This window comes from Oratosquilla oratoria, unplaced genomic scaffold (assembly GCF_046742065.1).
Source record: "Oratosquilla oratoria isolate Oo_2021 unplaced genomic scaffold, ASM4674206v1 SCAFFOLD68, whole genome shotgun sequence".
NCBI classification, from domain to species: Eukaryota; Metazoa; Arthropoda; class Malacostraca; order Stomatopoda; family Squillidae; genus Oratosquilla; species Oratosquilla oratoria.
The window spans coordinates 281608-309220 of NW_027467732.1; the positions used below are offsets into that span (position 1 = coordinate 281608).

Below are 27613 nucleotides of genomic sequence, written 5' to 3' on the forward strand. Positions count from 1 at the left end.
TCATACTCTGGAGCTCGGCCTCGGGAGATCGGCCTCTGGAGCTCGGCCTGTGGAGCTCGGACTGTGGAGCTCGGCCTCGGGAGCTCGGCCTGGTGAGTTCGACCTCGGGAGCTCGGTTTCGGGAGCTCGGCCTCGGGAGCTCTGCATCGGGAGCTCGGCCTGTGGAGCTCGGCCTCTGTAGCTCGGCCTCGGGAGCTCGGTCTCGGGAGCTCGGCCTCTGTAGCTCGGCCTGTGGAGCTCGGAATCTGGAGCTCGGCCTATGGAGCTCGGCCTTTGGCGCTCCGCCTATTGAGCTCAGCCTATGGAGCTCGGCCTCATTAGCTCATACTCTGGAGCTCGGCCTGTGGAGCTCGGCCTGTGGAGCTCGGCCTCTGGTACTCGATCTGTGGAGCTCGGCCTTTGGAGCCCGGCCTTTGGAGCTCGGCCTGTGGAGCTCGAACCGTGAAGCTCGGCCTGTGGAACTAGGGCTGTGGATGTGGGCCTGTGCATTTCGGCCTGTTGAGCTCGGCCTGTGGAGCTCGGCCTCTGGAGCTCGGCCTCGGGGGCTCGGCCTCTATAGCTAGTCCTCGGGTGCTCGGCCTCTGTAGCTCGCCCTAGGGAGCTTGGCCTCGGGAGCTCGGCTAGTAGAGTTCGTCCTGTGGAACTCGGCCTCTAGAGCTCGGCCTTTGGATCTCGACCTCTGAAGCTCGGCCTCTGGAGCTGGGCCTGTGGAGCTGGGCCTGTGGAACTCGGCCTTTGGAGCTCGGGCTGTGGAGCTCGGCCTATGGAGCTCGGCCTATAGAGCTCTGCCTGTGGAGCTCGGCCTGTGGAGCTCGGCCTGTAGATCTCGGCCTCTGGAGCTCGACCTCCGGAGCTCGGCCTTTTGAGCTTAGCCTGTGCAGCCCTGCCTCGGGAGCTCGGCCTCGTGAGCTCGGCCTTGGGAGCTCTGCCTGTGGAGCTCGTCCTGTAGAGCTCGGCCTGTAGATCTCGGCCTGTGGAACTCGGCCTGTGGAGCTCGGTTTCTGGAGCTTGGCCTGTGGAGCTCGGCCTGTGGAGCTCGGCGTGTGGAGCTTGTACTGTGGAGCTTGGCCTCGGGAGCTCTGCCTCGGGAGGTCGGCCTCGGGACCTTTCCCTCTGTAGCTCGGCCTGTGGAGCTCGGCCTCTGTAGCTTGGCCACAGGAGCTCGGCCTCGGGAGATCGGGCTCGGGAGCTCGGCATGTGGAGCTTGGCCTCGGGAGCTCGGCCTCTGGAGTTCGGCCTCGGGAGCTCGGCCTGAAGAGCTCGGCCTATGGAGCTCAGCCTATGGAGCTCGGCCTATGGAGCTCGGCCATTGGAGCTCGGTTTCGGGAGCTCGGCCTCTGGAGCTCGTTCTCGGTAGCTCGGCCTCGGGAGCTCGGCCTTTGGAGCTCGGCCTCTGGAGCTCGGCCTCGGGGGCTCGCCCTTTTGAGCTCGGCCTGTGGAGCTCGGCCTCGGGAGCTTGGCCTGTGGAGCTCGGCCTGTGGAGCTCAGCCTTTGGAGCTCGGCCTGTGGAGTTGGGCCTTTGAGGCTCGACCTCGGGAGTTTGGCCTGGGGAACTCGGCTTCTGGACTTCGGCCTCGGGAACTCGGCCTGTGTAGCTAGGCCTGTGGAGTTCGGCCCTTGGAGCTCGGCCCCGTGAGCTCGGCCAAGAAACGCTTTCACATAACCTGCAATCAAGAACTAGGAAACCATGAACAACTAAATACACTTGTCCTTCCTTTTCATGAAAATTTTCATAGTATTGTTAACCTACTCAAAAAATTGAATATCAAAGTAGCCTTTAAATATGACCACACCATTAAGAAAACTTTAATTAAGAACAGCCCTCCTAACAACAATGGTGTGGTCTATAAAATTCCTTGCCAGGATTGTAATAAATTTTATATTGGACAAACTGGGAAAAACTTGGAAACAAGGATTTCCCAACATAAATATAGTGTGAGATCTGCCCAGGAAAACAATGCGTTATTCCAACATAAATCATTATACAACCATCATATTGATTGGTCTAAGGCAACAATTTTAGCTAAAGGAAAAAGCTTGCAAGAAACATATTAAAATCTTGATTAATATCAGGCACGTTTGACAAAAATGTAAACTTAAGCTATGGTCATTTTAAATGTGATAAATTGATAACCCAAATGGTCACCAAGATCTTTCCACCAGATTGACCCTTATGTGTGGGTCAGGTCGATAGGGGTAAGGTCATCCCCCCCTCCTCACATTGTATTGTCTCCCCCTCCCCCCCTATGGTTGCCACCTGATGATTCTATTTAAAACCCCTACTCTGTATCTGTCATTTAGTCTGAAGATGTAATATACGAAAGTACTTACTGTCTACAAGTTTCCTTTCTCCTGTGGTTATTTTGCATATATATATATATATATATATATATATATATATATATATATATATATATATATATATATATATATATATATTACATATGTGATATATATTACAGCGCACATCTTAAAATGGGTAATTTTATTGTATTATATATCATAGTCTGGGTATTTTTCAAAAATACCCATTTGTTTAAAATTAAAAAAGGACAATAATACAAGCACACACACACACACACACACACACACACACACACACACACACACACACACACACACACACACACACACACACACACACACACATATATATATATATATATATATATATATAGATATATTTATACATATATATATATATATATATACGTATACACCTCTTCTTTTCATTCGTTTGGTTTTCTTCGTCCATTCCATCTACCTTCCCGTACCACATCTTTAGGTTCTTGTCTGCTTTCTGAATTCACGTTTAAGTTTTTTTTGTTTTGTTTTTTACATTTTCTTTCCCTTCTTTTACATTTTCTCCCCCTCCTCCTTATCTTCCTCCTCTTTTTCCTTGTCCTCCCTCTCTTCCTTCTCCTCTTCCTATTCCCTCTCCTCTTCCTTCTCTTCCTCCTCCTCCTTCTCCCACTCCTCCTTTCCCTCCTCTATCTCCTTCTCCTCCTCTTCATCCTTCTCAACCTCTTCTTCCTTCTCCTCCTCTTCCTCCTCCTTCTCCACCTCCTCCTTTTCCTTCCTCTTCTTCGCCTCCTCCTCCTTCTTTTCCTTCTCGTCTTCCTCCTCCTCCTCTTCTTTCTCCTCCTCCTCCTCCTCCTTCTCTTCCTTCTCCACCTCCTCTTCCTTCTTCTTCTCCTCCTTCACTTCCGTGCAACCAACCGTTGCAGATGTATAACTTATTGTTGCCTATTGTATTTCTACATACAATAGTACGCTGACAAGGAAGATGATGCTTCGTAAGTAGAATTGTATTAATACAATAACAACAACTAAAGATGTATTTGCATGTTTCTGATACGGTCTGTGTCTAGGAGACGAAAAGAAGAGAGAGAGAGAGAGAGAGAGAGAGGGAGAGAAAGATATATATATATATAATATATATATATATATATATAAATATGTATATATATATATATATATGTATATATATGTATATATACATATATATATATATATATATATATATATATATATATATATATATATATATATATACATATATATATATAATATATATATATGGGGGGGTAGTGAATGGATAGGGGGTCCCTCACCCTTTTCCTTTGTGAAGTCCCCTATCCCTATCCTTCATATTTGCTACCCTACTCTCCTTTTTCACCATCTTTCTCTAATACTTGTTAAGGAAGGTTCTGGTATCTTGGTGCCTCCCAAGCTACATGTCTGAACCCAGTCAAGTGGGGATGGATACCGCGAGGTCACTACTCCCTGCGAGGGCCGAAAGCTCACCGACTGGGAAATGCATGTTTGCGAGGCAGGTACTAGGCTACCGACTTCCTTTCTCCCTAGCCAGTACACATGCAGAGTGACTACGCCGGACCCATCCTAAATGGGACAAAACAAAAGAACACAAACTTCCGGGTTGACAAAGTCTCTAACTCGCCTCCGAGACCCTGCATGTGTAAATAGTCGTTTCTGGAACTTCCCGACTCTGCAGAGACTTTTCTTTTATTGCTTGAGGCATCAGGCAACTGCAGTATCTTCTTCTATGTACTGATCCTTCCTTCTCAATATATGGTGTGGCTTATAAATATATACGATCATGGCGGCTGTTGACGCTACACATTCTAAACCCCCACCACTACCTGATCCTCCTCCTAAACCCCCCGATCCCTCTCCTAACATTGCCACCCCAGGAGTAGGAGCTCCAAAAAAAACCGAAGATATCCTGCTATGTACTGTACCAAATGGAGACGAGAGAATTCTTTATATTAATTCTCTCCCCTCAGACTTGAATTGTTCCAAATTTTTGGAGATGTTTGGAAAGTTCGGAGAAATGAAAGTTATAAAGTATTGTGAAACTAGAAATTTTGAATCTTGGAGAATATGGATAGAATTTGCTTCTCATAAGGATGCTGTTAATGCTTTTAAGCATACATCTTCGGAGTGCTTAAAATGCAATTTAATTCAAAAAGTTCCCCACAATATTAATGTGAATTTATTTTGTCCAGATAGAGTTAATGAGGAAACAACAGAAAGAAGTGCTGAGAGGACACCTCTACCTGCCAGGTGGCTAATTGTTTCAACAAATTCAGAATTTCGTAATATCTTCCATTTCAAAAAATATTTGAGATCAATGGTAGGAACAATTAATAATTCTGATATTATCAGATTCGGAAAGAACAGATTTTTGGTTTCTACAAGGTCTTATAGACAAGGGCACATGATTTCTAAACTTAAAAACACAGATATAATAAAAGAGGTCAAACCACACTATAATTTTAGTTATGCCAAGGGAGTAGTTTTCAGTCAAGATTTATATGACCTGTCTGATGAGGAACTACTTGAAATGTGTGATGATAAAATTTGGACATTTGTCAAGGTACCATAGTCAAAAATGATTATTTTTACATTTAAAAATGATCAAATTCCAGAATATATATACATTGACAGAGAAAGATTTCATGTCAGAACTTTTAAGCATAGACCACTACAATGCTTCAAGTGTTTTGGCTATGGTCACTCATCAAAGGTATGCACAAAAGATCAGCTATGTGCAACCTGTTCATTACAAAAACATGAAGATGATTGTTCTAATCCTACATTATGTATAAATTGTAAGGGAAATCATAGTGCTAGATATAAAGAATGTGAGTCATTTAAAAAGGAAAAAGCAGCTATAGAGAAAGCTCAAGCAGAACATCTAAGCATTGGCCAGGCAAAAAGACTTCTGTTCAGTAGACCTCAATACAGTGATGTTCTAAAAAATGGAAATTCAATTAAGAATCAACCTATAAAATTCAATCCCAATCCAAAACTTCAGCCTTCCCCCTCTGAGCTTGAAGTGCATTCAACTTCTCAGACTTCATCTCAGAAAGCTTCTTCGTCCCCTCTCCAGGGGACTCCAAAGGCCTCTCAGAAGGCCTCTCAGGCAGCTATACTGCCTGATCTGGGTAATTCCCAGAATGACACCTTGATCAAAACCCCTCTCCAGGGGACTTCTCAGGCCTTACTAAAGACCTCCCAGGCAGCTTTACCGCCTGATCTGGGTAATTCCCAGAATGACCCCTTGATCAAACCCCTCTCCAGGGAACTTCTCAGGCCTCACTAAAGACCTCCCAGGCAGCTTTGCCGCCTGATCTGGGTAATTCCCAGAATAACCCCTTGACCAAAACCCCTCTCCAGGGAACTTCTCAGGCCTCACGAAAGACCTTTCAGACAGCTTTACCTCCTGATCTGGATAACTCCCAGAATGACACCTTGATCAAAGCAACTCGTACAGCTCAGGTGCAAGATGTGGAGATGGAGCCTCAAAAACAAAAGAGACCCCGTACTCCCTCACCATCAACTAAATCTTCACATCATGGTAGGACACCAAAGAAAGGAAATAGCAGAACTCTCGAAAACCTGTCATATTCCTCTACAAAACATAAACCGAATCTTCCCAAAACAAACCATTCCATACCTGGAAAACCAAATAAAAAACCATCCAATAACAAATAATGGCCCTATGTCAATGGAACATGCGAGGTTTCCATTCAAATAGAGAACAGATCCGGGTTCTTTTTAAAGAACATAATTTAGCCGCCATTTGTCTACAAGAAACTAAACTGGGCAATGTTATACCCAACTGTGGACACAACTTTACATTCTACAAATCTCCACCTCCTGTAGGTGAACGTGCTCATGGTGGCACAAGTATTATTTTGACCAAGTCATTACCACAAAACACGATACTACAAGTTTGTGCAACTCAAATCTTCATTAATAAATGGATCACTTTGTGCTCCCTATATCTAGAACCTGACTTAGAATCTCGATTAGTGGACAGAGATGGTAATCCAAGGCAATTAGAAGCTAACGATTTACAATCACTTTTAAACCAGCTACCTCAACCTTTCATTTTAATGGGGGATTTTAATGCAAAGCATACATTATGGGGTGAAAATATATGCGACCATCGTGGACTTTAAATTGAAGAACTACTAGACTATAATGATATGGTTTTAATGAACGATGGTTCCCCCACAAGGTTTGATGTAGTCCACAACTTCAATTCTGCAATTGATCTTACAATATGCTCATCATCTCTGTTGACATGTGTACTTATTATTCTCCCCTTGCGATTTAGATTCTAGGCATTTAGTGGAAGAAAGAGAAGATGAACGACCTCAAAAAGTGGAAGAAGAAGAAGAAGAAAGAAGAAGAAGGAGAAAAGAAGAATGATGGAGAGGCAGTTCCATGTCCCTTACCACCTGTCGTCCCTATCTATAAAGTTATCTCATCTTCTCTTAAAAGAACCGATAGTTTCAGCCCTCACTACTACATGGTTGCCGTTAGGTCTATTCCATTAGTTAACCACTCTGTTGGTAAACCAAGTCTTGCCTATTTCCTTCTTAAATCTCAATTTTTCCAATTTAAATCCATTACTACGAGTCCTGCCCTGCTGTCTTAATATGATGGCCTTGCCTGCACCCCCTTGTTAAAGCCCTTGACCCATTTGAATGCCTCTTTAGATTACCCCCCACATTCTTCGTCTTTCCAGAGAGTGTAAGTTAAAGTGCCTAAGCCTATCTTCGCACAGTAAATGTCCAGCCCTTGTGTCATGTTGGTCGTTCTCCTCTGTACTGATTCTAATGAATTACTGTCCGCTCTATAGGACGGAAACCAAAACTGTACCGTACCGAGATGACAGATGGCAATGGACACGAAACTGTCTAATGCAGGCCTTATGGCCTCTTGCAGTCTCCCCCATTCTTATGATGACATCACGATCTGTTTCAGGAGCGTCTGGTGACGGCTGAAGTTGAGCGCACAGATTTTGGCGTTGGATCCGAGACGAGCAAACCTTCACTGGGCCTTTCGTCGGGTGACTTGGACGAGCACCAGGGAGGGCGACCATGTCTGTGACGACTGTGATGTGCACGTCGACGCCACCGTTACCAGCAGGTAAGGTCAAGGTGGAAGTTCTGAGGATAAGATGGATTGGTTCTTTCTCTGTCGGGCATCAGGAAGAGTTATGATCCTCAGCAGGTAAGTGATAATGATGATAGTAATAATAATGATAATGATAATAATAATAATAATCATTATTATTATTATTATTATCATTATTATTATTACTATAATAATATCAATGATAATGATAATCATAGTAATAGTGATAATGATAAATATCATTATTATGTAATAGTTTGAATATTATTTTGTTATACATTATGTGCAATTTTGCAATCATTGAATTTTCTGTCGTAGACCTTGGAAGTCGTTTTATTGATTTATTTTAATTTATTTATTCATTTATCATTATCATTATTATTATCATTATCATTATCATCAGGGGCGCCCGCAGGCGGACGCACCGGACGCACGTGCGTCCTGTTTGGACATTACAAGCATACAAGGTCCCCTATTCAAACATTTTTCCCATCTAAAACCCTCAACTTTCAATGAAAAATGTAGATGTTTTAAATACATTAGAAACGTGGTAAAGCATCAGTGTTAAAATTATGTATGCACTAGAATACATGTGGATCTATGTAGTATATAGATTATAAACAGAAGAAAACGCAAACGAAAAATGTGACATTGTGTGGTTTCGGTGGACATATGCATTGTTGTCGGTTTCATGTGTCATAGAGACTGGTAGAGTTGCAGAGTTGTTTAGCGACAGGACTTCCGCTTGTGTGGCTGAACACCGAGTGAAATGTATGCACGTGTCATGGTTCGAGTGGTACGTATTCACATGTGCTGTATCGCGTGGTATATGTAATTTTGTCGATCCTGTTAGCAGAGTGTGTATGTTTGTCTGAGTCGTGCAGGTGCGAGTGAACATTAGTGGGGTTTTGGGTTTTTGGCAGTGGATATATGAACGGCTAGTGTGACAGCTGATTGAGTGTGTATTGTAAAGTTTGTGGATTTTATTTGAGTGAACAATTTTGGTAAACGTGTAGTGTTGAAGGTGAATTTGCATTTATGTTTGAATTTCTCGCCTTGTGCCGTAAGTGTTTTTGATTGAGTTATGTTAATTAATATTCGGTGACAGCTGTTCGAGTGTGTATTGCAAAATTTGTCGATTGTATTTGAGTGAACAATTTCGGCAGACGTACGGTATAGTGTTGAAAGTGAACTTGAATTTATATTTGTATTTCTGAAGTTACTTTGTTGCTGATTTTGTTGTATTATTTAGTATTCATTTATTTGTTGTTACTACTTAGTTTTAAATATATTCAACCACACTTTAAAAAAAACAGAGGAGGAAAGCCTATATTTTGTAAGCGTCCGTTTTCTTTAGTTGCCGTCAAAATCATTATTCCCTTTTCGTTTCTCAAACAATTAGTATACTCTAGTCTATTATTTGAGAATCACGAATTCGGGATTATTGGTTGTTGGATTAATTTAGTCGTTGTCATTGAAATGATTATAATTCTTTGCTAATGTGACTGCAGAAGTATCGAACAAGAAATAAACAATTTCTTTTATATGTGAACGACCATTGTTGATACTTGTCAGCTGAAATTCAGCGGTTAAGGCCAAAGACTATAAGTCTTTGGTTAAGGCACTAGCTGCAGACTGCAGGTATGTATTTACCTAGTGTGCCACAGTTGTTGTTGTTGTTGCTGTTCCTCAGGCTGTCTGGCCGAGCAGCCCTGAGCTCCTGAGAAAAGCCACAGGTCCTTCGTTGAGTGTATCTTGTGCTGGTGTCTTGAATATCAGTGTGTTGTATAATAATAATGTTCTATGATGTGCCGCAATCTGGACAGATGTTGTTGATGGAGTCATTCAGCTTCTTCTGGTAGCTACGAAGAGCTGGGTGGTGACCACATCTCAATCTGGTGAAGGATGATTGCTTTTTGTACAGCATGTTCCATTTTTGCAAAGGTCATTCAGATTGGAGCAACATCATGAGGCATGCAGAACGTCACAACAAATCATCTATTCATTTAAGCGCTGTTAGTGATGCTTTGGCATTCAAACATATTTGTGATGGAAAAAATCTGTCAATAAAGCAGTCTCTTTCTAAAGCCTATGCTGAACAGGTTGCAAGAAATAGAGCTGCTCTAGTGTCTATTGTGAAGATTATATGCCTATGTGGTAAGCAAGGCATAGCCTTGCGTGGCAAGACAGATAGTCGTAGTAATTTCATGGCACTCTTAGAGCTTAGATCTGAACATGATACTGTTCTCCGTGAACACTTGAAACTGGCTTCTAAGAACAGTCAATACATCAGTCATCGAATTCAAAATGAGATTATTAGCATTATTGGTAGCCAAATAAGGGAAACCATTCTAACTCCATGCAGAGAGGCAAAATACTTCAGTGTGATTGTTGATGAAACAACTGACATCTCAGTCAAAGAACAAGTAGCCCTTGTGGTGCTGTATGTCACCTCTGATGGCAGTCGACATGAAGAGTTTGTTACATTTGAAGAGACTGCTGACACAACAGGAGAAACTTTGTACAAGTTGATCTGCAACAAACTGGAAGACTTTGGCCTGGACAAGAACAAGGTTGTAGGTTTAGGCTTTGATGGAGCTTCTAACATGTCTGGGAAAATCAAAGGTGTACAGGCACGGATTGTAAATGATGTCCCTACTGTCGAGTATGTTCACTGTAGAGCACATTGTTTAAATCTGGCAATAACACACACATGCAAAGAAACAAGTGTAAGAAACCTATATTCTGTTGTTGGGGAAATTGTGAAGTTCATTAATGCATCAGCAAAGCGGCTTCATATTTATACATCTCAAAATGAAGACGCTGATCGTTTGAAAAAGTTTTGTGCTACTAGATGGGGATGTCATGAGGAAACACTTGGAGTATTTCTGAATAATATAGAAAATATAATTGACACTTTGCACTTCAGAGAAAATGACACAGACCCAAGTACCGCAGCAAAGGCAGGGGCATTCTTTATGAGCATTCACTGCTTCCAGTTTCTTACCACACTGGTAATTGTCCACCACTACCTAAATTTGACAAAACCTCTTTCCATGGCTCTACAAAGTAAGACTAATAACTTGATTAAAGCTACACAAGAATGCAAAGAGTTGGTGGAAATGCTGAAATCAAAACAGTCTGATGGATCATCTTTTGAGCATCTGTACAGGAAAGCAACACAGTTGGCAGCAGATTTACAGGTTGATGAGAAGCACCCTCGGTCTATTTGTCGTCAGAAAAACAGAGAAAATGCCCCATCCACTACAAGTGCAGAATTCTTTGAGAGAAACCTTCACAACCCTTTTTTGGATCACCTTATTGTACAACTCAATGAACGTATCTGTGGATCTACTAACAGGGTTAGAGCAGAAATGCTTTTGCCACAGAATCTTGCGAGTCTCTCAGAAGAAGACATAGCAGTAATAAAAGAGGCATATTCTCCATTCATTAGACTTCTTGATTTGGATGCTGAAGTGGAAAGGTGGAAGTGGAGACATAAGGATGGTGGTCCTTTGAAATTAGAAGAATGTATTCAAAGTACAAGATACCTCTATCCAAACCTGAACAATATTTTTACAGTTCTCTTAACCATGCCTGTCAGCACTGCATCTGCTGAGCGCAGTTTTAGCACACTTAAATGGCTTAAGTCATACCTAAGATCCACTATGGCTTCTGATAGACTAAGCGCTTTAGCACTGTTGCATATTCATCAAGATGTTGCTATTAACTATGAGAATGTCTTACACAGCTTTGATAGTAGTGGACATAGACGTATTGCATTTGCATTTCAATAAAGATGGTTTGTGTCATTGAGTTTGAATTTATGTGGTTTAATATGAAAAAAAAAAAAACATTCCCACTGACAAATATAATGTAAATTTACGAAGTCATGCTGTGTTAAAAGTAACCCAGAGTAGATTTTGGTGAAGAATTTAATGAATATTGGATACATAATACATGAAATAATAGAATATAATTTTTGTACTATCCATATGATATCTACATTCTATTGGCATTATTATTACAACTACTATATATGCATAATATTGTCATAAACAATTACTGTATGTAGTTGATAAATATATAAAATAAACTGTTTTATAACTCATTGAACCATTCATTGCATATTCAAGTCAGTGCAATAGACTACTATACACCGGTACTTATGTTTAATGAAAGATACACAATTACATTAGTTTTCCCCTCAATAAAAGGCTGCAATTCACTTCTAAAATTAATGGACCTAAGTATGTCAAAAAGGCAACCAAAAAGTGGCAAAAACTCAAAACATTTCCGAACCCCTCAGGTGGATAAGCTTCGCTTGGTTGTCTCCCTATAGCCCTTTATACCTTGTGCATCCACCACAAGAAGGTCTGTGGGCGCCCCTGATTATCATCATTATCATTTTCTATTTTTAATATACATATATTTTAGCATTTACGTCGATTTTCTCTCAGTGGTGTGATGTATGTTCCCTTCGTTTGTAGGAGATGTGGAAAGAGAAGACAAGAACGTAAGAAGATCCTGATGGAGATCATCGAGACGGAAGTGAAGTACGGACGGGACCTCAAGGTTATCGTTGAGGAGTTCTTCAAGTAAGTATTAATAACCGGCACTTCTATCCTTGAAGATTTTTTTTTCTAGCATAAAAGAGCGCTGAATAACTTTGGTCCATATGTGCGTCACTTGGAGTCTTAGATTTTATGGAGAGTAGAAGAAAGGAGAAATAATAGAAGTTGTAAATAGTAGATAGCTGAAGATCAGTGTTCTTCGTAGTGTGGAGATAAATCATAATTGTAAAATATTGCTTGGCAACTCTGATCCATAGGGGTGTAAAAAAAAACTCCCCTAGTGTATTGATTACGTAGGATTATGCACTGAATACTCCATACAGGAAAGTATGGACTTTTTGTAACTTATACATATTTGGATACTGATTGTGCAAAATGTATGCACATATAATTATGCTTTGTGTGTGTATGTGTACAATGCTTTGTACAATTGAACTCTTTTTTTTCTGGTTACGCCTATGGAGGTGGCAGGGTTGAGTGAAATGTATGTTCTGTGTTATCCACAGAAGCACAGTTTGAGTGTATCAGTACTCTTATGTGCATTTTGTGGACATGTTTGTAGCTACCTGTGCACTAGGTAGGGCAATGAAAGAATTAGTCAATCAATCAGTTTCCCCTGGTCTCTCTTGCAGAAGACCCACAACCATCAGCAGTGAAAGAACATAAAGTTATCTTATCACTTATGTGTGAACACTTAGTATATGTTGCAAACACACATATGCTGTCTCGGTTATCCTATATTACCACTTTAATCTTTGTTTTGTTCTAACACCAGGTGATTTAATTATTAATACTCTTTCCTATATCCATCTTTGCTGTCTATATTTCTGTTCACTTCTCTTATCTTTTTTTTTTTCATACCATAGCTTAACTTCTTAACACCTTTGATGTGATGGTATACTTGAAATTCTTCTTTGGCTTATTCCAGTTTTATTCAGCTGAGAGGGAGACCTGAGCCAGTGTGGGGTCTCAGGACCCTACTTTGGCCACAGCCTGCCCTCCAGCTAATTAAAATCATCTGGTATTAGATAGAAGGAAATTTGAAAAGAGAACATTACTACAACATAATGGGTTTAATCACTGCAAAATTTTGGTCTTATGATTATTTTATTCTGTTCAGGTGTTTTAATTTTTGAATCACTAAATTATTTTTGAATCACTAAATTATCTTTGGTGTTCTTCTTCAGGGCTTTGAAAAAGAAAGAGAGCTGCTGTGGATCTTCTTGAAAGTCTCCCAGATGGAAAATACTCTCTTGCACCCTATGAATCTCCACTCTTTCCTCATGGTGGGTAGTGCTGTATATAATTCATAATGTATACTGATAATGATTGTTGTCTTGGGTTTTATTGATTGGTAATGGGCAGCTTTACAGCAGCTGTCTACAGTTCTTAGTCCATCCCATGAGAAGAAATAATAGACTGTTATTTGTGTTGTATTAGTGTGGAACTGTTTCTGTGTCCCTGGCTTATATGAGTAGGAAAAGGAGAGCATTTGTTGGTTGTCAGGTCTCCGTATGGGAAAATGTGGAGGAAATAAATCATTGTTTGTGCTAGTGATCACTGGAGGCAACTGTGGTGTGATCAGTAAGTATACTTGCCTGGCAGTTGGGAGATCCAGGGTTCGATTCGGTTTGTGCCAACTTTGCAGTGATACTCCCTATCCAACAATGTTGATCAAGAGACTGAAGGTTCCAGTTCAGAAAATGGTTGTCAGCTACTTGTGGTTGTACCTCCAGATAGAGGTTGAACTTGAGACAGCAATTATTGTTATTATGGTTATTAATATGGGAGGGTGGAGGGGTGTGGAGTGTATTCAGGGATGGAATGGGTGGGAATGATTTTATGGCTTTTCCTTTTTGGCTACCTCCCTTGTAAGGGGGAAAAAAGCCTTGGTATATGTATGTATGGTTATTATTGTTATTATCATTATTATTGTTATTATTATCATTATTGTTCGAACAATCATACTTTGAAAAAAAAATCATAGCCAAGTACCACTGACCAGGACCGGATTTACACGTTGCGGGGCCCTGTCGGGTTCACCCCTCATTAGAATATTGTCCCAGTTTTCGTGGAACATGCTGTCAGCCACCTCGGAGTTTGTTTACAATCACAGTGCTGCTCAGTGCTTCGTCAGTCAGCTGATTACATGTTTTATCATGATACACCAAAAAAAGTGTTTATACTATTGTAATGGAGTTGGCGCGGGACCCCTAAATGCGCGAGGCCCTATTTACCCTGTCCTAAATCCAGCCATGCCACTGGCAGTCCATCACTCACCCTGCTTGCTGTGTCCCTACCATTCTTATTTACCCACACCTTTCAACAAAGTAAGATGCTTTGAAGAACAGGCAATAATTGTATCTATGATGATGGCTTCCATTCTGAAGGGGTCTCAATTAATCAAGACTCCATTCACTTAAGTTGCATAGATTTACCTTTCTTTAGCTGTGATGGAATTGACAAAAGACATAACTGTGTTAAAGGTGTCAGGTTTCAGCTAATGTACTTGCACATGTCCATTGTATTTCCATCTTAATAAGCCAGACTCAAATAACATATAATGATATTTTATGTCTATGTCTTAAGCATTGCATTCTTTATATCACATAGTAAATATTCTTTGTATAATGAACAGGTTCCAGTACAGCATATTACCAAATACCCATTGTTGTTGGCATGTGTATACAAAACCACACCACCTACACATCCTAGCCGTGAAGACTGCAGGAGAGCAAAGGATAAGATTGAGGTTCATCTTGAACACATGAATAATGTAAGTAATCCACTCTGTGTAACTGAGTGGCTTACACACAATAAACGAGAACACTCTGCCTCCAGTAATGCCTTACATATTATACATTCCTAGTATCTTGTCCATTAATGGAAAGTCCCCTTCAACACACAAATAACGGTGGATATCCAATCCAAACTCTTGACTTTCAAATAGTAAACTAGTATGTTCTGCATCCACATGACTGTAGATAATTCTTCCTCAAGTAACCTCTCATGTATTGTGATGTCCTTCAATGATATTCAAAAAAGCATTCAGAAAAACTACTACCTTTTGCACATCCCCAGTATTTTTCCAATGTTCACTACTGTCTTTCTAATTCCGTTATCAAAATTTCCCCATTAAAGGCAATAATCATTATTGCTATTACTCCCTTATCTTTGTTCACCATCCTAATCAAAATAGGATTCAGCATGAATCATGAGTATCTAAATAAATGATGTTTATCTTCTTCATTTCTGTATTGTTGAACAAATCTCATTAATATGATGCTGTTTACCTGCAGGAAACAAAGGAGATTAGCCCAACGAAGTTATGGCGACGGATTTCGATGAGTGTGGGAAGCAGTACACCCTTGCGCCATGTGCCACCTACCGACCACACAACTAATCTTAAGCTCCGCATGGTCTGCACTTGACAGTTCTTTTGTTTCATGTTTAAACAATATTTTGAGTCTGAATGTTTGTGTAGAATTCAGTTCAGTTGCCATGAGTTTATACTGCTACTGTGAATGGGAATGAAAAGGGTAGTCAGCAGATGATGAGGAGGTGGGGATAAACCAGCTCAGGTTGTGAGACCCTGTTATTGAAGAGCTGTATATATATATAAATATATTTCTAGGGCACAGGTTCTCACGGAGACAATTTTGATTGAAATCAACTGCGCTAATAGATTTAACTATTTTCAGTTGTATCTTCTTAAGTTTAAGGAAGGACTTCCTATCAACTTCATTCAGCTTATGAACGAAATCATCCATGGTGAATGTGAAAAGAAAGGCGCTGGTGAATGCCGATGGTTTCTATTAAATATGTAACAGCATGTAAAAAACTGTTGACAACAACACCTAAAACTTCGGAGTTTTTTCACCTCGATAAGAGGCTTCCTCAGGGTGAGAAGGACTTCATGGTGTAGAGGCGATGTTCTGGTCTTGAAGGTCTAGAGGCAAGTTAAGAAGGTGGCTAAGCGGGAGGCTTTTTATACTCGGTCGAACGGTTCAGTCGACCCCGAGCGGGTGGAATGCTGGGCTCTGATTGGCTCATGGGACGTTTCGCCTGATCTCGGGCGGCGGGGGTGACCTCTGTCTGCTACGCAGCTCAAGCGGCTAGGCCCGGGCAAAATGCTAGCTTGTGATTGGCTGCGGGGGTTCTCCCGTGATCTTGTGCTTACCCCTGGCAGAATGCTGGCTTCCGATTGGCTGCGGTGATTCTCTCGTGATCTGGAGGAGGCTCTGGTTTTTGGCTGGAGATCTTGGCGGCTTGATGGAAGGTCTTGTGTAGGTTGAAGAGGGAGCGGTTTCAGAGGGCGAGCTGAAGGGAGAATAAAATCAGAAGCAAGTTGTACATTAATGGTAGGGTGACGGGAAGTGATGGCTACGGCTTCTGCAATTTGCATACGCCTGTGGTTGGACTCTCTGTGAAGAATGGTCGTAGAGTCAATTAGTTTCTGAAGTGGTGGTTTTTTGTCGTGATGATCAATGTAATGCTGAAAGATGGAACCTTGGTTACGGTGGTATTGGAGGCGTCTTCTTAAGGTAGTGGAGGTTCTACCAATGTAGGTGTTGGAGCCGTCACAGCGACTCTCCTGACACGTGAATTCATAGATTACGTTGGTAGAGGCCTCGAAAGGGGTCTTAGGAGCAGTGTTGTTTTTCATAACCAAAGCTCTAGTGAGGTTTGGTTTACAGTAAATTCTAAAGTCAATGGTAGTGGTTGAATCGGTGGGAGTGACTCCTCTTTTTATGATGCCTTTAATGGCATCACACTCTTCTTTATAATTGTCGTGATAATTGTTTCGATGATATATGATGATCTTGTTGCCTGGGGAGTCTGGAACCTGGTTAGGAGCTGTGTATTGTTCAAGCTTCTTCTTGATGAGTCCTTCAATCATGTGGTCTGGATATCCGTTATTGGTTAGAAGCTGTCGGATGCGGTCAAATTCCCGGTGGGTATCTGTCCAGCTACTGCAATGCGTTAAGGCCCTGTTGATATATGCAGCGGCTACAGACCGCTTGTAGGCTGCCGGGCATTCGCCGCGGGCATTGAGACACCTTCCTACGTTAGTAGCTTTAGTGTAGACCTTCGTCCTGAAGCCATCCTCATCTTTGGTGATGTCCAAATCAAGGAAGGGGAGACGCCGATGAATACTGCGTTCACAGGTGAAGGTAAGGCAAGAGTTGTTCTGAAGGGCCATCATCAAGCTGTCGGCATCTTTGTCGTTGGTGGTGGTGATGAAGATGTCATCGATATAACAGGTATAGAGTCCAGGGGGAGGATGGTGCTGGAAAACTTTCTCTTCCACTTGAGCCATGTACATATTTGCGAATAGGCATCATAAAAAGAGGAGTCACTCCCACCGATTCAACCACTACCATTGCCTTTAGAATTTACTGTAAACCAAACCTCACTAGAGCTTTGGTTATGAAAAACAACACTGCTCCTAAGACCCCTTTCGAGGCCTCTACCAACGTAATCTATGAATTCACGTGTCAGGAGAGTCGCTGTGACGGCTCCAACACCTACATTGGTAGAACCTCCACTACCTTAAGAAGACGCCTCCAATACCACCGTAACCAAGGTTCCATCTTTCAGCATTACATTGATCATCACGACAAAAAACCACCACTTCAGAAACTAATTGACTCTACGACCATTCTTCACAGAGAGTCCAACCACAGGCGTATGCAAATTGCAGAAGCCGTAGCCATCACTTCCCGTCACCCTACCATTAATGTACAACTTGCTTCTGATTTTATTCTCCCTTCAGCTCGCCCTCTGAAACCGCTCCCTCTTCAACCTACACAAGACCTTCCATCAAGCCGCCAAGATCTCCAGCCAAAAACCAGAGCCTCCTCCAGATCACGAGAGAATCACCGCAGCCAATCGGAAGCCAGCATTCTGCCAGGGGTAAGCACAAGATCACGGGAGAACCCCCGCAGCCAATCACAAGCTAGCATTTTGCCCGGGCCTAGCCGCTTGAGCTGCGTAGCAGACAGAGGTCACCCCCGCCGCCCGAGATCAGGCGAAACGTCCCATGAGCCAATCAGAGCCCAGCATTCCACCCGCTCGGGGTCGACTGAATCGTTCGACCGAGTATAAAAAGCCTCTTGCTTAGCCACCTTCTTAACTTGCCTCTAGACCTTCAAGACCAGAACATCGCCTCTACACCATGAAGTCCTTCTCACCCTGAGGAAGCCTCTTATCGAGGTGAAAAAACTCCGAAGTTTTAGGTGTTGTTGTCAACAGTTTTTTACATGCTGTTACATATTTAATAGAAACCATCGGCATTCACCAGCGCCTTTCTTTTCACATTCACCATGGATGATTTCGTTCATAAGCTGAATGAAGTTGATAGGAAGTCCTTCCTTAAACTTAAGAAGATACAACTGAAAATAGTTAAATCTATTAGCGCAGTTGATTTTAATCAAAATATAAATATATATATATATATATATATATATATATATATATATATGATACTGATGACCCACTTTCGGAGAAGAGTAGGCGAAGATATAGAGATCTGTATATTTCGATCACTTACTGTGATCCTCTTCAGCAGATATGAGTTACAAAGTACAGAACAATGTGTATTTATAGTGAGACAGTGAGGTAGCAAGAGGGGACGGGGCTCAGGTCAACACGCCCGGCACGCATGCTCGCATCTTGGTGGCTCAGGTCACATGACCGGCGTTGCATGGGCCTTGGTGATTTTTGTCCACCGCTAATGTTGATGGTAACATTTTATTTATGGCAAAAGAAGAAATACAGTCTGGTGACCATTGACCATGGGAAATGTTGTAATTTGGGAAATTATTTAAGGAGGATTCTACTATTTTTCTTCTGAAACTACATTTGGATTTATAAATTATTTCAGCATCGTCCCAATTTATTTGGTGGTTTTTATTGGCGACGTGCTGAAATACTGCGGAATTTTCCTGTCCGTATTTAACAGAGTTCTTGTGCTCCTTAACCCTGGTATTGAGATCTCGACTCGTCTGTCCCCAATATACATCATTGCAATCTAAACAAGGTAATTTATAAACCTCAGGAGTTGTATTACTCTTGGATCTATGATGTATATTGACAACTTTACTGAACAAATTATTGGGATAATGGAAGATAAAATTTACCTTTTCCTTTGGTAACATGTGGGACAATTCATGGATTGATTTGTTAAAAGGCAATTTTATGCATCTATTATCCCAATTATGATTCAAGGCGGAATGGGAATCTGTTTTATGAAAACTAATTTTGGCCTTGCTAAGAGCTTTTTGTTAAAAACACGGCAGGTATCCTAATTTTGTTAGTTGATTTTTTCACAGAATTTAGTTCCAAATCTAAGTATTGGGAGCTACAAATTCTCAAAGCCCGTAAGAATAGGCCTGAAGCTACACTATATTTTATTTTGTCAGGATGGTGGCTAAAGAAATGTAGGTAGCTCCCTGTGTGGGTGGGCTTCCTATAAACTGTGAAGGACAGTGACTCCGCATTTCTTATTATTAAAATATCTAGAAAAGGTAATTTGTGATCTAATTCCCATTCCACCTTGAATTTAATATTGTTAGTTAGGTGATTGAGTTTGTTGTGAAATTCTTGGAATGATCCCCATTCATCATCCCAAACCGTAAAGATGTCATCGACATATCTGTGCCAGAACATGGCGGGTGGTTTAATTTCCGGTAATAGCACTGATTCAAAATATTCCATATATAAGTTGGCTAGAACTGGCGAGAGATTAGAGCCCATGGAACATCCGAATTTCTGTTTATAATAAAGATCTTTGAATGAAAAAACATTGGTGTTGACGCAATAATTTGTTCAGCAAAGTTGTCAATATACATCATAGATCCAAGAGTAATACAACTCCTGGAGTTTATAAATTACCCTGTTTAGATTGCAATGATGTATATTGGGGACAGACGGGTCGAGATCTCAATACCAGGGTTAAGGAGCACAAGAACTCTGTTAAATACGGACAGGAAAATTCCGCAGTATTTCAGCACGTCGCCAATAAAAACCACCGAATAAATTGGGACGATGCTGAAATAATTGATAAATTCCAAATGTAGTTTCAGAAGAAAAATAGTAGAATCCTCCTTAATAAATAATTTCCCAAATTACAACATTTCCCATGGTCAATGGTCACCAGACTGTATTTCTTCTTTTGCCATAAATAAAATGTTACCATCAACATTAGCGGTGGACAAAAATCACCAAGGCCCATGCAACGCCGGTCATGTGACCTGAGCCACCAAGATGCGAGCATGCGTGCCGGGCGTGTTGACCTGAGCCCCGTCCCCTCTTGCTACCTCACTGTCTCACTATAAATACACATTGTTCTGTACTTTGTAACTCATATCTGCTGAAGAGGATCACAGTAAGTGATCGAAATATACAGATCTCTATATCTTCGCTTATTCTTCTCCGAAAGTGGGTCATCAGTATTATTTTACAAATGTGCTACGACATTTCTTTGTTGTGATATATAAATATATATACAGGTACTCCTCGTTTAATGACCTACTCGGTTAGCGACGACGCGGAGTTACGATGGGCTTTATGACAGACGTTTAACGTAAATCTCACGAAGTTACGACGTCGTGTACAATAATTAAGTTGGCTGAAGCAAATTTGTATGATATAATTGAACTTGTACGGTGGATATTAGCTGTGAGGTAAAGTGTTCTGAAGCTTAGGTCTACATTACCATCCTGCAAGCTGCAAAAACTACCTGAGGTACAGTATATACCGGTAGTGGTAAATTTTTAGTTTTGACCATGGGCGCAATATAGCAATAGAAAATTAATTATTAATTTTGTAAATTATAATGTATCAACGTAATATGCAATTTTGTCAGCAAAATAAAAAAAAGGTGCTAAAACAAATTTCGTAAGTAACGAAGTCATGTCGGACGAATGGTACACCATGTTTGTTATGATAGATGCCGATGTCAAAGAAATAAAAGGATGATGAATTCATCTAACCTAAACTAAACTAACCTGACCTGTGTTTGATAAATCATTACCTGCAAATTAAATGTCATCCGGCTCGTCCTTGTTGTCGTCGTCGTGAGAGACGTTGGCAGACGACAAGATGGCGTCCCAATCCTATGCTACCGACTTCGTTCATTAGCATATTTGCTTGTAGCATGTTATTTATTACTTTCATTTCCGCCCACAAAATTGCATATTACATTGATACATTTTAATTTACAAAATTAATAATTAATTTTCTATTGCTATATTGCACCCATGGTCGAAACTATAAAAATACCCCGGTATTCAATATGGAATGTCAGCATACACGGATTTGGTCATATACGGTAATTTCAGGAACCTAACCACTGTAAATAAACAGTAAATAAAACTTTAATGTACTGTATAAAAGAGGGAAAATACACAAAAATAAAGATACATGTATTGCTGGACATTGTACATACAGTACATGTACGTATATGTATACACTTTCGCTTAACGACCAATTCGGTTAACGACGTCGCGCTGGTCCCAATTGTCGTTGTTAAACGAAGAGTGGTTGTACATTGCTTTTGACTTGGCCATTATGGCAGGAGTGATGATGGCACTTCATCTAAGAGATGCTGAGGTGGAAAAGTGACTAAATGGGATTTATTTGTTTATGTCATGAATATGCTATTTATGTCATATACAAAGTACAGTAAATACTTGATTGTAAATATAATTGCATCACTTCTGTTTTATTTGTTTGGCTGACAGTACATAATTGATTTGTAATGTCAAAATAAATATTGGGTGGGGACGAAGCCTTTATTAGTATGATGCTTCGCTTGTTACAGCTTTTTCAAGTACAGTACGTCCTCGTTATATGGTACATATGCGTTCCAGAAAACCTTACCGCAAATTGAAATTACCGTATACCGAACCCATTATAACATGTAATAATAGGATATGGCAGACATACCATCTTCTTGCTCTTTCCTCTTCAAAATATCTAGCAGATACCTTATCTGTGAATTTTTCTTACCGTAAATAGAATCGAGGGTAGTAATTACCAAATACCGTTACTGTGAATTTACCGGATAAAGAATCACTGTATAAGGAGGACTCACTGTACATAGTTGAAATACACATGACTGAGATTAAACAAGAGGAATGGAGGGTATTGGGGGAAGGAGGGAGGAAGGGAGATAGGGAGGGGGGAGGCGGGTCACTGAATACTAGGAAAGATTAAAGAGAAGATGGACCAAATTTCTGGGAACAGGAAAGGTTAAAGATAAGATGAAACAATTGGCTGGGTGAAGGACATTAGCTCACAACTGAGGAACAAAATGAAAAAGGATATGTTTCTCGATTGTGAGCTAATGTCCTTCACCCAGCCAATTGTTCCATCTTATCCTTAACCTTTCCTGTTCCCAGGCATTTGGTCCACCTTCTCTTTAGTTGACAAACTTAACTATCATCACAACACAGGGGAGACTGCAGATACAGCCCTATATCTGTAGCCCTATATTTGATGCCCAACTTCTCACTCCATAATATGGCTGGATTAGACACCGAATGATTTTATCCTTCCTGTAAGAAAGGCTTACAACAGGGTAGACAGGAAGGCACTATGGGAGGTACTGCAGATATATGGGATAGGAGGAAAGCTGTTAAGAGCAGTCAAGAGTTTTTATGAGAGTAGTAGAGCTTGCGTTAAGATTAGAAATGTAGAGAGTGAATGGTTTGAGGTAAAGGTAGGACTTCGTCAGGGATGTGTTATGTTGCCCTGGCTGTTCAATCTTTATATGGATGGGGTGATGCGAGAGGTGAATGCAAGGGTAGTGGGTCAGGGGTTAGAGATGATTAAAGAAAACAGAGACAAGTTGGAGGTGAGCCAGTTGTTGTTTGCTGAAGACACTGCACTTGTAGCAGGATCAGAGGAGGGATTGAGGAAGTTAGTGACAGAGTTTGAGAAGGTGTGTGAAAGAAGGAAGCTGAAGATAAATGTGGGCAAAAGTAAGGTGACGAGATGTACAAGGGGAGAGAGTGACAGCAGGCTGGAAGTGAGCATTAAGGGTGAAAGACTGGAGGAAGTGGATAGTTTTAGATACTTGGGTGCGAATGTGGCAGGAAAGGGAGGAGTGGGGGTGGAGGTAGAATGTAGATTGAGAGAAGTGAGTAAATGCCTTGGTGGATTAAAAAGTGTAATGAGAAATAGACATTGGGAATGGATACTAAAAGGAGGTTATATGAAGGAGTGATTGTGCCAACAGCACTGTACAGGGCAGAAACATGGAACATGAGAGAGGAAGAGAGGAGTTTGAATGTGTTTGAGATGAAATGTCTGAGAAGTATGATGGGGGTTACTAGGCTAGAGTGAGAAATGAGGAGGAGAACAGGGGTGGAAAGGGAGTTGGGAGATAGGGTTGATGAAAGAGTATTAGGATGGTTTGGACACATGGAAAGAATGAGTGAAGAAAGATTAGTAAAATAAGTGTGGAAGGCAGAGGTGGAAGGAGTGAATATGAGGGGGTGTCCAAGGATGAGATCGATGGATGGGGTGAAAGGGGTATTACAATAGAGAGGAATGTCTGTTGAGGAAAGACGGGAGAGGACAGAATATAGGGGTGAATGGAGAGGGGTTGTGTATAGATGATGCTGTGATGCACGAGGGGGAGTGGGTGGGGGATGGGGGTGAGGAAGTATGTATGAGAAAAAATTTGACGCAGCCCGAAGAGATTTCTCCCCATCTCCTTTTTTGCATAGGGGGATGGAGAGGGGGGGTCTCCGAATTTATGAAGTGGCCTTACTGTGGATGTGCTGTGTCTTGACAATGACACTGCTTCTGATCCAGGGCAGTGGACAGGATGCAGGGATGACCCGTAATCCAGGAGGTGCCAAGATGGGAGGGAGGGAGGAGGGTGGAGGGGTGGAATATATAGGAAATGGAATGGGTGGGAGTGGTTTCTATGCCTTTTTCTTTTTGGCTACCCCCCATGTAGGAGGAAAAAGCCTTTGGTATATGTGTGTATGTGTATGTAAGAAAACGTGTCTTATGCGTTGGCAGATATGGTGCTTAATTCATTTCCTAATTCTGAGTTGATATAGAAAACCAGTACTGCATTATCAACCAATACTCTTTTGACAGGTGGCCCTTGAAGTTCTTGAATGGTCCTCAGAGGATGTGCAGTTCTCTCGCGAATGGCGACTGTTGTGCCTATCTCCAGACTTCAACAACTGGACACGTCGAGGGCACTCCATCAAGATGATACCTGTTCATGTTGTACTAGTCACCCTGGGCAAGCTGAGAGGTTATGGTATTTCTTTAGCCCTTCCACAACAGTGATAGTAGAAAGTAGAGGTAGTGGGAGTTAAAAGTGATCATCATTATTGATGGTTAAAGAAAATGGAGAAAAGTGGGAGGTGAGCCAGCTGTTGTTTGGGGACTACACTGTGCATGTGGCAGGATCGGAGGAGGGATTGAGGAAGCTGGTGACAGAGTTTGGGAGAGTATGTGATAGAAGAAAGCTAAAGATAAATGTGGGTAAAAGTAAGGTGATGAGATGTACAAGGGGTGAAAGTGGCAGTAGACTGGAAGTGAACATTAAGGGAGAGCGACTGGAGGAAGTGGATAGTTTTAGAAGGAAGTGGATAGTTTTAGATACTTGGGTGCAAGTGTAGCAGGAAAAGGTAGAGTGAAGGTGGAGGTAGAGTGTAGATTGAGAGAAGCGAGTAAATGCCTGGGTGGATTAAAGAGTGTAATGAGGCATAGACATTTAGGAATGGATGCGAAGAGGAGACTGTATGAAGGAGTGATTGTGCCAACAGCAATGTATGGGGCAGAAACGTGGAACATAAGAGAAGAAGAGAGAAGGAGTTTGAATGTGTTTGAGATGAGGTGTCTGAGAAGTATGGTGGGGGTTACTAGGCTGGATAGAGTGAGAAATGAGGATGTGAGGAGGAGAACAGGGGTGAAAAAGGAGCTGGGAGATAGGGTTGATGAAAGAATATTAGGATGGTTTGGACACATGGAAAGAATGAGTGAAGAAAGACTAGTAAAAGAGGTATGGAAGGCAGATGTGGAGGGAGTGAACATGAGGGGACATCCTAGGATGAGGTGTATGGATGGGGTGAAGGGGGCTTTGGGGAAGAGGGGAATGTCTGTTGAGGAAGGAAGGGAGAGGACGGAAGACAGAGGTGAGTGGAGAATGGTTGTATATGGATGATGTGGTGATTGCATGAGGAGGAATGGGCAGGGGGGTGGGGGGTGAGGTAGTATGTGTGAGTAAATGTGGACGCAGCCTGAAGGGATTTCTCCCCGTCCTCTCCTTATATGCAAGGGGGGACGGAGAGGGGAGGTCGCCGATTAAATGAAGCGGCCTTGCTGTGGATGTGCTGTGTCTTGCGACACTGCTTCTGACCCAGGGCGGTGGGCAAGGTGCAGGGATGACCCGTCATCCAGGAGGTGCTCAGATGAGAGGGAGGGTGGGAGGGGTGTGGACTGTATTTAGGGATGAAATGGGTGGGAGTGTTTTTATGCCTTTCCCTTTTTAGCTTCCTCCCTTGAAAGGGGGGAAAAAGCCTTGGTATATGTAGTATGTATGTATTATTGTTTAAGGGGAGAGTCTCCAATCATAAAAAAAAAGTTTGTGACTTTGATCAGTAGGGATGCCACTAAAGTTTCTAAAACACTGACTGCATAGAATTTAACTGGTGAGATTATTGTTATGTACATATCTGTCTGTTGAGGAAGGACGGGAGAGAAAAGAAGACAGGAGTGAATGGAGAATGGTTGTATATGGGTGATGTTGTGATTTCATGAGGTGGAATGGAGGGTGAGGTAGTATGTGTGAGCAAAATTTGACGCAGCCCGAAGGGATTTCTCCCCGTCTTCTCCTTTTATGCAATGGGGGGACGGAGAGGGGGGGGTCGCCGATTTAATGAAGCGGCCTTGCTATGTCTTGCGACACTGCCTCTGACCCAGGGCAGTGGACAAAGTGCAGGGATGACCCGTCATCCAGGAGGTGATCAGATAAGAAGGAGGGTGGAGGGGTGTGGAGTGTATTCAGGGATGGAATGGGTGGAAATGATTTTATGCCTTTTCCTTTTTGGCTACCTCCCTTGTAAGGGGGAAATGCCTTGGTATATGTATGTATGTATGTACAGTATAAAGATGTTTATTTTATCCATTGTATCAAATATTGTTATTAAAAGTTGAAATTAATTTATATTTCAGTACTGTTGCCTGTCAAGACTAAGTGGATCAAATGTAAAAATGTCTGTAAAATTTATAATTGACATGTGTTTAATGAATGACTTGCAAAAGAAGTTCAACTGGGAGGGACGAGTTGGATGGAAGACCAAGGACAACAAGTACAAGCTTGGATTTAAGCCAACGAAGCTATGCACCGTAATTACAAGTAGGTTTAATGTTACTTAGTGATAGGGAGGGTAGCGGGTGGAGGGGAGTGGAGTGTACTAGGGATGGAATGGGCGTCAATGATTTTTTTTTTTTTTTTTTTTTTTTTCTCACTACCTCTCTTGTAAGGGGGAAAAAGCCTTTGGTATATGTATGTAGTGAATTTCCCTAGAGCAGGGTGAAGACTTGTAAACAAAGAATGCAGGGTTGTTTGTGGATGACAGTGCAGCTGTGACAGGTTCTTTAGAGAGACTATTTGGTGACTGAATGATTTTGACAAGGGAAGTAATAGATGGAAGATGAGAGTGAAAGAAAAGTAATTTCATGAAGTGCACATATGAGAAATGATGATGGTAGCTGAGTGAATGTGAGATTGAATGAAAGGTTGCATGAGGAAGTGGAAAGTTTCAACCATCTGAGGTCATATAACTAGAAGTGAGTGAATGTGCAAGTCCGTACTGATTGCATGGATGAATATACAGGTATTTGTTTGGGATGTAAAGAGCATTGTGGATAGCAGATATTTGAGAATGTATGCACAGAGAAAGATTGTATGAAGATAACATACCCACAGAAATGTGGAATGTGAAAGGGACTAAAAGGAGATAACAATGTATTTTAGAAAGAGGTGCCTGAGGAGGATGCTGGTAGTTTTAATTTGGCAACATTTGAATATTTCATTGTAACAGAGTAATGGCTGTGCAGGGAACGTTATTGTCTAGCAAATCAAGTCTTCAGTCAGCAAAGGGAGTAAGATCAAGGCAATTAAATTATTCAAATACAAAACTGTACTCGCAAATATTGTATGAAGAGTGTGCAGACATTGCAAGACGTTTAGCCAACTTATTCAGTTGGGTAATGACATGTGAATTTCATGAATATTGCGGCAAGTTAATGGTCTAACCTGGCCAAACCATTTAGATTCAGACAAATCCATGTTAATCATGGGACTTGCAATCACCAAGCTACCTTCATTTGTTTTTACAGTGTTGCCTATTTATGTAAACCCTTCAGCATTAATTGCAAGTAAAACAAGGGATGTTTAAAACCTGAACTTTTAGTTATTTCTCAAAACATAAATTATTCTGGGTATTCAGATTTAGTTAACCAACCAACTTCTCCCTTCACATGCCCTCCGTACCTCTTTTACTAGTCTTTCTTCACTCATTCTTTCCATGTGTCCAAACCATCCC

At 41.5% G+C, this 27613-nt stretch overlaps 1 protein-coding gene across 1 annotated transcript; it reads left to right on the forward strand.

The window, feature by feature from the left end:
• Positions 1-4741: 4741 nt before the first annotated feature.
• Positions 4742-11252, forward strand: LOC143023881 (52 kDa repressor of the inhibitor of the protein kinase-like). The gene is made up of 6 exons (XM_076182539.1): positions 4742-4900; positions 5186-5471; positions 6091-6216; positions 7064-7068; positions 7303-7420; positions 9400-11252. Exons 1-6 carry the CDS (start codon positions 4742-4744, stop codon positions 11250-11252), a joined length of 2547 nt encoding a protein of 848 aa, XP_076038654.1.
• Positions 11253-27613: the final 16361 nt, after the last annotated feature.